At 43.6% G+C, this 9,960-nt stretch overlaps 1 protein-coding gene across 1 annotated transcript in view; it reads left to right on the top strand.

Moving 5' to 3' along the window:
• Positions 1–2,225: 2,225 nt before the first annotated feature.
• The window catches only part of LOC139398491 (probable cationic amino acid transporter), a 13,116-nt gene continuing 5,381 nt past the window's right edge, over positions 2,226–9,960 (top strand). Inside the window, exons 1-5 of the mRNA XM_071144439.1 lie at positions 2,226–2,340; positions 2,528–2,713; positions 2,846–3,082; positions 6,667–6,884; positions 8,644–8,790. Of these exons, the coding sequence (XP_071000540.1) occupies positions 2,226–2,340; positions 2,528–2,713; positions 2,846–3,082; positions 6,667–6,884; positions 8,644–8,790 (903 nt within the window). The remainder of the gene's footprint in view (positions 2,341–2,527; positions 2,714–2,845; positions 3,083–6,666; positions 6,885–8,643; positions 8,791–9,960) is intronic.

Raw genomic sequence — 9,960 nt, forward strand, 5'->3', positions numbered from 1 at the left:
AAAGAGGAGAGAGGGCGATGGAGGGCTGCGTTCCAGCTGTCTTTCACACTCTCACTACACTCTTGAACTCAGCACTGGAGAGAGAAAGAGAGAGAGAGACTGCAAGAAAGGAAGAGATAGAGAACATTTCTCCTGTCAGGTCCTATACCCAATGATGACATACCCTCTCTCTGACTCTGACCTACTCAGAAGTCCAGTGGTTGCCATATCAGAACATTGCCGGTTGCCAGATTGGACTGAATCGGTTGCCAGATTGGACTGAATCGGTTGCCAGATTGGACTGAATGACGATTCTTAGCTTTATTAAGGTACGGAGTTCCAGAAGCTGAATCAGGATGTACGTTCTGTCAGTCAGACATACAGTAATGTTGGCTGGAACACACAGCTAACCACTCTCTTACAACAACGAATCATGCTCATTGATTGGCCGATTGAATAACAATAATTTATTATTATGGTGGATGACTAGGAAACCAGATGGCAGACAGATGGATTGACAGACGGACCGATCGAAAGGCAGAGGACGGCTGGACATTTTAATGGGCTGTTTACACCTGTTCTTCTAGTTAGGGAGGACAGATCCTATTGCATTGTGTTTGAGATCAATACTGTGTCTGATGGGAACAGATGAGCTGTTTTATCAGTCCGCTGCTCATCCCTCCATCATCATCCCTCCTCTCTTATCCTTTATGTTCTATTATCCACACTCTGCAGGGACAATAGCCATGCCCACCTCTCTCCTGTATTGTGCCTTGCTTTGTGGTTAAACTGAAACGCACACACATACACATACACACACACACACACACACACACACACACACACACACGCATACACACACACACATACACACGTGCGCACGCACACGCACACACACACACACTCATACAACCACTGTGGTTAAACAGCTGGGTAATTGCAGGCCTCGTTTAATTGGTTGATAACTGAGAGGCGTGTGTGTGTAGTGTGTGTGTGTGTGTGTGTGTGTGTGTGTGTGTGTGTGTGTGTGTGTGTGTGTGTGTTCGATGATTGAGTAGTGCTCGATGATTGAGAGGTGCGTTGGCCCACTTTACATAAATGACTTCTCTTCCTGAGAGCAGACAGAGGGGGAATAATAGAGAAATAAGAAAGAGAAAGCTCATTGAAAGAGGGAAAGAGGTTGTCAGTAATAGCAGTCATCAGAGCAGGTTATTTTCCTACCCGGGACGCACATACTGACTGTGTATTAACTCCTGTTCACTTTAGACCAAATGGTTTTACTCAATCATCTTCTATGAGTGCAGTCGTTGACTAACTGGGCGGAGGACAGGGGGTTGATCGAAGGTTGAATCCTTGACTATGTCTCAAATAGAGCCCTGTTTCCTCTATAGGGCTCTACTTTTGACCAGTACTCTGGACTAAGGTAGGGCACTATATCGGGAATAGGGTGCCATTTGGGACGCACGACCCTGTCATTATTTGTCTATGGCTGTAATTATATTGTGTGTGCTTGTGTGGGTCTGTAACAGAACAATGTGTTCTGTCAGATTGGGGGGAGTGGAGGAGTTGAGTCCTTACAGTCCATCAGCTCTGAGTTCATCTCAGGTCAGATCTAATCAGGAAGTGGTGATGACTCAGGAAGTTACAGCACAACACAGTCATCTGGAACACACGCATGTACACACACATACACATACAGACGGATATGAACTGTCATATTTGGCGTGGTGTAATGAGATGGTTGCTATAACAACAGGTTTACAAGGACCATCTGATAATTAGCTCTCTGTTTTCAGGTAGAAACTCATTCTGGAACACACATCTCGCTGTGTGTATGTGTGTGTGTGTGTGTGTGTGTTTACAGTAAAAGATGGATAACCAGTCATATCTTCCCCAATGTGACTGTAACTGTCAAACAGCTGTGGACAAGACACAGACATGGTGTCATATGTTGTCAGCTGTATTGTATGTGTAAAAACATGGGCTTTTCTGTTACAGATTGACACCTTAGACAACAGACAACACTTCTATATCACCATGAGGAACTGCTGACCCCCCCCCCCTCACCTGACTACCAGAGAGAAGACACTTTCTTCCTCCCATCCTCTCACCCAGTCCGTCCGTCTTCACAAGGATAAGCGTTATTTTCGAGAGTGGAAAAAGTGAACATCAGAGGACAAAATAGAGAAAAAAGCTGAAGTCCTCTCTTGACCCTTGACCTCTAACCACTGACCTGTGACCTCAGTATGTCAGGTCTGAGTGGTAAGCTGCAGCGTGTCCAGTGGCGGGCAGGATGGCACTCCTTCACCTCCAGAGTCCTCAGGACCAAACCAGTAGAGAGCATGTTGGACTCTGGGACAGGTAGGTGTTCACAGGGGGGCCTCTAGGGGCGTGAATGAAGGTGGGAATGTGTGTGTATGTATCTGTGTGTTGGGGGGGGGTTGTATATGTGTGGGTATACAGTATGTGTGGATATACAGTGTGTGGGTTATATTAACATGTATGTTAAGGTGTGTGTTTGTATGCTAATGTAAGTGTGTGTGTACAGGTGGTACCAGCAGCCATGGCACCAAACTAGCGAGGGTGTTGTCCACGGTAGACCTGGTGTCACTAGGGGTGGGAAGCTGCGTTGGCACGGGGATGTACGTGGTCTCTGGGCTGGTTGCTAAGGAGATGGCCGGACCTGGCGTCATCGTCTCCTTCATCATCGCTGCTGTCGCCTCTATACTATCAGGTACACACACACACGCACACACACACGCGCACATACACACACACACACACACACGTGCACACACACACACACACACACACACACACACACACACACCGACAGCTACGTGATATTTGTGCGTCTCCCCTTCAGGAGTGTGTTATGCTGAATTTGGGGTTCGTGTTCCCAAGACAACAGGCTCAGCCTACACCTACAGCTACGTGACAGTGGGGGAGTGTGTGGCCTTTTTCATTGGCTGGAACCTGATCCTGGAGTACTTGATTGGCACAGCCGCGGGGGCGTCTGCTCTCAGCAGCATGGCGGACTCACTAGCCAATAAAAGCATCTCTACGTTTATGACCACACACATCGGAACACTCAACGGCCTGGGTGAGTCTGGAGGGGGAGGAGAGGGGAGGGAGGGGGTGGAGAAGGGAGGAGGGTGTGTGCTATATATCTGTGTGGGTGTGTGTGGTGTTTCCAGTAGCTGTGACATAGTCTTCCCTGAGACCTGGGCTGTGTCCAGCGTAGAAATGTAGTGCGTTGAACAGCCATGCCTTTCTGACAGTTAGAGTAATAATACAAGTCAGTAGGGTTCACCTTCCTGAATGTGAGCCTGACGTCTAGAGTGGCTAGCAGTATAGGAACAGACAGTGAAAGCTCATTCCTCAACAAAACAGATGATCACTACTTTGTGGATTGTAGTGAGGGTTATGCTACCGGGTTGTGATAGTTTTTCTGTTTGTGGATTGTAGCGAGGGTTATGCTACCGGGTTGTGATAGTTTTTCTGTTTGTGGATTGTAGCGATGGTTATGCTACCGGGTTGTGATAGTTTTTCTGTTTGTGGATTGTAGAGAGGGTTATGTTACAGGGTTGTGACAGTTGTGTGACAGCCTAGGAACTGTGGAAACAGACAGAGGGAGACAAAATCTCTCTGACAGGAAAAGGAAATGGGAACTTTCCAACAGCTGGCCATCTAGCCTGCCATCCATTCCCTCTGCTCACACACATGCACACACACATGCACGCATGCGCGCACACACACACACTCACACACTGTTGGCACGGTGCATGACTGTTGACAGTGTGCTTTCATGTGTTTTCTGCTGGTTCAGTTTTTGATAATGGTGGGGCCCAGGCATCTAATGTAAGCTCTGTTACAGTAAACTATTATATAAGCCCTCGTGTGAATCCATTTTAGCCTGTTTCTTATGCTGAGGTCTATAAAGCACTAGAGGCAATAGACACTAAAAAGTCTGCAGGTCCAGACAACCTGGGCCCCTACCTCTTAAAGATAGCAGCTGGTATTATTACCGAACCTGTGGCTCACATTTTCAACTTGAGTCTCTTGACCAATTCCATTCCCACCATTTGGAGATCAGCTTATGTCCTCCCACTGCTAAAGGGTGGAGATCCCTCAGATCTAATAACTATCATCCTATCTCTAAACTCCCAAACAATTTGAGGGAGTGCACATATGCAGCTATTCTGTGTTGAGCGGTTAACAAAGAAATAGGTACTCTTATATGCTTAATTTAGAGTTATTTATGTACCTTTAGTTGTGATATAAATGTTGGCCTGTATGTTCTGATTTTTAATACATTGTAAGGCTGCATGATGTGACTCAAATGAAGATTTGACAAAAGTCGCTTGAAAGGCATTAGCTCTGCTTTGTTTTTTGCTCCGTCTGTACACACTTCATCAGTCTCTCATTCACAATTTGACCAGCACTTATTAATGCCTTGAATTTCACGACGGCATCCCCTTTGTGGCCATAATGCACCCTAAAAAAATCCATGGCTTTTGCAGCCCGGAGTGCTGCGTTGTGCCCTTCTCCCTGAGTGTGCAATCCGAAGCATCTCTCACTCACACGGCTCTCCATCACGTGATCGGGTCTTTCTCGCAGGCTACAAGTGAAGATAAGCACATCAGGGCCGCAACTGCGCGCGTCCTTATCCAATTCTGAGGTGCATAATGGATTAACTTTCCCACCGGCCCTGTACCGGAAAAGGGTCAGCGGAAAAATATGTCATATATACAGTTATATAGCGAATGGAGGACACTTTCCCCGTAGTTTATTTTCATGCCAGCCAGGTGGGCTATACTCCTGTTGTAAAGAGAAGCAATGTGCTTAATATTAGTAAAGTTCAGAAATAAATATAGTAGGCCTAGCCTATAGAAATCTGATGGGATCCTTCTCTTTTTAATAGAAGCCATCACTCTGTTTTCTACTGCATTTGCATAGCCTATAGAAATGTTGCGCAACATGAGCTCATGGGCTCTCATGAAGTGTTTGATTACATTTTCGAATACATTTGCATTAATGTCAGAGTGATTACAGGGACAATAGAGTGCTGAGTACCAGGTAGTTAGCAATTTTGGTAGGCTACTAATGACCATCAGCAACATCAGAGCTTGGAGAAGACTAATTACCCTGACTAAACGGTCTTGTGGAATTTGACTGCCTTCATGACTCGTGACCACCGGTGTGGCGGTAATATGGTCACCGCAACAGCCCTAAGAGGGGTTCAGTCTAGCTTTAGAATGGGGCACAGCACCACAACTACAGCTATAGAAGTTGCAAATTACCTCATAAATGCACTTGATAAAATGCAGCATTGTGCTGCTCTGTTTGTTGATATATCAAAGGCATTCGATTCAGTTGGCCATGTTGCTAGCTAGACTCAGTAACATTGGTCTCAGTGAAGGGGCAGTAAATTGGTTTAAGAACTATCTTTCTGGTAGAACACAATATGTATATACTGACAGTCACAAGTCTAGCTTTGTTGAGATTAATAGACGTGTGCCCCAGGGTTCCATTTTAGCTCCTGTGTTGTTCTCAATTTGTTTTCATGATTTGGGAAATGGGATGCAACCAGCAAAGTTACATCTATATGCAGATGATACAGTCATATATTCATGTGCTCCTTCTCTGGTTCAGGCTGTTGAAGAGCTCCAGACTGCTTTTCAGTCACTGCAGGCCTCACTTTATGGTCTCAAACTGGTCTTCAATGTGCAAAAAACTAAATGAATGACCTGTATCAGAGCTCGCACTCAGCCAGAGAAGGTGAGCATTGCCACATCTGGTGACTTATCCATTGAAAAAGTGTCATCCTACAAATACCTAGGTATATGGTTGGATGACAAGTTGTCCTTTAAAGTTCATATGGATAATCTTGGGTTTTTATTTTGGTAATAAGGCTTGCTTCCGACTTATGGCTAGAAAGAAGCTTGTTCAGGCCACCTTTCTCTCTGTAATTGATTATGGTGACTTGTTATATATGCATGCAGCCGCTTTATTACAAATGCCAAGTTCTTCACTCACCCGCCATTGTACCTTGTACCAAATGGTAGGTTGGTTACATGCTCAGAAAGCTACATTTGTATGTGTTCATCTACAGAGCACCTTTAGTCTGGTCTCCTTCACCACCAGCAGTTTCCATACCCGGTCTGCTAGGTGGTTGCTACTTAAAGTCCCCAGGACATTTACAGTATTATGCAAGACTGCCTTCTCATCTTGTGCACCAGAGGCACGGAATAGTCTTACAATCCATGCTTCTTCTAGATATGTTAGTGCCACTGAATTAATGCATTTTCTTCATGGGAGACTCTGTTACAGAGTAGTGTAAAATGCTTTTGTTAGGCTGGATCATGTTGTTGTATTGTATTGTTGTATGTTTTAATTATGTAATGTATTGATTGTTGCTGCCTTCTTGGCCAGGTCTCCCTTGAAAAAGAGACTCTGGGTCTCAATGGGCTTTTCCTGGTTAAATCAAGGTTAAATAAAAAATGAATGTTTACCTCTCGGTGTGGTGTGTATCTCCCTCCCTCCCTCCCTCCACCCCTCCCTCCCTTCCTCCCTCGCTCTCCCCTTTGCTCCAACTCACTCTCTCCTTCCCCCTCTCCCCTCTGCCCCCCCACTCTTTCCCTCCCTCCCTCCCTCCTTCCTCCCCTCCCTCCACTCCCTCTCTAGGTAAAGGAGAGCAGTCGTACCCAGACCTTCTGGCCCTGCTGATAGCAGTAATAGTGACAGTGATCGTGGCCCTGGGGGTGAAGAACTCAGTAGGGTTTAATAATGTGTTGAATGTGATCAACCTGATGGTGTGGGTCTTCATGATGGTGGCCGGACTCTTCTTCATCAACGGACACAACTGGGACGATGGAAGGTTCTTACCCTTCGGGTGGTCAGGGGTGAGAAACACAAACAGACTTATATACATTGGGGAGAACAAGTATTTGATACACTGCCGATTTTGCAGGTTTTCCTACTTACAAAGCATGTAGAGGTCTGTAATTTTTATCATAGGTACACTTCAACTGTGAGAGACGGAATCTAAAACACAAATCCAGAAAAACACATTGTATGATTTTTAAGTAATTAATTTGCATTTTATTGCATGACACAAGTATTTGATCACCTACCAACCAGTAAGAATTCCGGCTCTCACAGACCTGTTAGTTTTTCTTTAAGAAGCCCTCCTGTTCTCCACTCATTACCTGTACTAACTGCACCTGTTTGAACTCGTTACCTGTATAAAAGACACCTATCCACACACACAATCAAACAGACTCCAACCTCTCCACAATGGCCAAGACCAGAGAGCTGTGTAAGGACATCTGGAATAAAATTGTAGACCTGCACAAGGCTGGGATGGGCTACAGGACAATAGGCAAGCAGCTTGGTGAGAAGGCAACAACTGTTGGCGCAATTATTAAAAAATTTAAGAAGTTCAAGATGACGGTCAATCACCCTCGGTCTGGGGCTCCATGCAAGATCTCACCTTGTGGGGCATCAATGATCATGAGGAAGGTGAGGGATCAGCCCAGAACTACATGGTAGGTCCTGGTCAATGACCTGAAGAGAGCTGGGACCACAGTCTCAAAGAAAACCATTAGTAACACACTACATCGTCATGGATTAAAATCCTGCAGCGCACGCAAGGTTCCCCTGCTCAAGCCAGCGCATGTCCAGGCCCGTCTGACGTTGACAATGATCTGGATGATCCAGAGGAGGAATGGGAGAAGGTCATGTGGTCTGATGAGACAAAAATAGAGCTTTTTTTTTCTTTCGCCGTGTTTGGAGAAAGAAGAAGGATGAGTACAACCCCAAGAACACCATCCCAACCGTGAAGCATGGAGGTGGAAACATCATTCTTTGGGGATGCTTTTCTGCAAAGGGGACAGGACGACTGCACCGTATTGAGGGGAGGATGGGGTGGGGCCATGTATCGCGAGATCTTGGCCAACAACTTCCTTCCCTCAGTAAGAGCATTGAAGATGGGTTGTGGCTGGGTCTTCCAGCATGACAACAACCCGAAACACACAACTAAGGCAACTAAGGAGTGGCTCCGTAAGAAGCATCTCAAGGTCCTGGAGTGGCCTAGCCAGTATGGAGGAGTGGGCCAAAATCCCTGCTGCAGTGTGTGCAACCTGGTCAAGAACTACAGGAAACGTACGATCTCTGTAATTGCAAACAAAGGTTTCTGTACCAAATATTAAGTTCTGCTTTTCTGATGTATCAAATACTTATGTTATGCAATAAAATGCAAATTAATTACTTAAAAATCATACAATGTGATTTTCTGGATTTTCGTTTTAGATTCCGTCTCTCACAGTTGAAGTGTACCTATGATAAAAATTACAGACCTCTACATGCTTTGTAAGTAGGAAAACCTGCAAAATCGGCAGTGTATCAAATACTTGTTCTCCCCACTGTACATATGCACATGCTATTACACACATACATTGGTAGGCATGCAGATATGCAATGAATTTTGATATTCAACTAGTCAACTTCTCCTAGTTTACTAGCTAGGTTTAGATAGCAACATTGCTAACTAGTGGCTAACTCGAGCTCAACTGTTGGTGGAATCATAATGCCAAAAGTGATTGTGTTTTAACACAGCCTTTAACCTTTAACCACTGTCTCTTCTGTGTGTGTTTATACCAGGTGATGCAGGGAGCAGCAACATGTTTCTATGCCTTCATAGGGTTTGACATAATCGCTACTACAGGAGAGGAAGCCAAGAGTCCCAACACCTCTATACCCTATGCTATTACTGTTTCCCTCATCACCTGCCTTACTGCATACGTCTCTGTGAGTACACACACACACACACACACACACACACACACACACACACACACACACACACACACACACACACACACACACACACACATGGACACACAGATACACACACACACACAAACACACACACACACACACACACGTCCATGCCCTATTCGGTGCAAATGACATCATTTGCCCTCAAGAGTTTGATTTCTGGTTGGTTGGACTCTCTATGTATGTCTGTGGTTTCAGATATAGACTCTATCTATATACTCTATGGTTTCAGATATAGACTCTATATATATACTCTATGGTCTAAGATATAGACTCTATATGCTCTATGGTTTCAGCTATAGACTATCTATATACTCTATGGTTTCAGATATAGACTATATACTCTATGGTTTAATATATAGACTCTATCTATATACTCCATGGTTTAAGATATAGACTCTATCTATATACTCTATGGTTTAAGATATATACTATCTATATACTCTATGGTTTAAGATATAGACTATATACTCTATGGTTTCAGATATAGACTCTATCTATATACTCTATGGTTTAAGATATAGACTCTATTTATATACTCTATGGTTTAAGATATAGACTCTATTTATATACTCTATGGTTTAAGATATAGACTATATACTCTATGGTTTCAGATATAGACTCTATCTATATACTCTATGGTTTCAGATATAGACTCTATCTATATACTCTATGGTTTAAGATATAGACTATATGCTCTATGGTTTCAGATATAGACTCTATCAATATAATCTATGGTTTAAGATATAGACTATATACTCTATGGTTTCAGATATAGACTCTATCTATATACTATATGGTTTAAGACATAGACTCTATCTATATACTCTATCATTTCAGATATAGAGTATCTATATACTCTATGATGTCAGATATAGACTCTATCTTTTTACTCTATGGTTTAAGATATAGACTATATACTCTATGGTTTCAGATATAGACTATCTATATACTCTATGGTTTCAGATATAGACTATCTATATACTCTATGGTTTAAGATATAGATTATCTATATACTGTATAGTTTCAGAAATAGACTATCTATATACTCTATGGTTTAAGATATAGGCTATATACTCTATGGTGTAAGATATAGACTCTATCTATATACTCTATGGTTTAAGAAATAGACTATCTATA

This window comes from Oncorhynchus clarkii, unplaced genomic scaffold, assembly GCF_045791955.1.
Source record: "Oncorhynchus clarkii lewisi isolate Uvic-CL-2024 unplaced genomic scaffold, UVic_Ocla_1.0 unplaced_contig_1733_pilon_pilon, whole genome shotgun sequence".
NCBI lineage: Eukaryota > Metazoa > Chordata > Actinopteri > Salmoniformes > Salmonidae > Oncorhynchus > Oncorhynchus clarkii.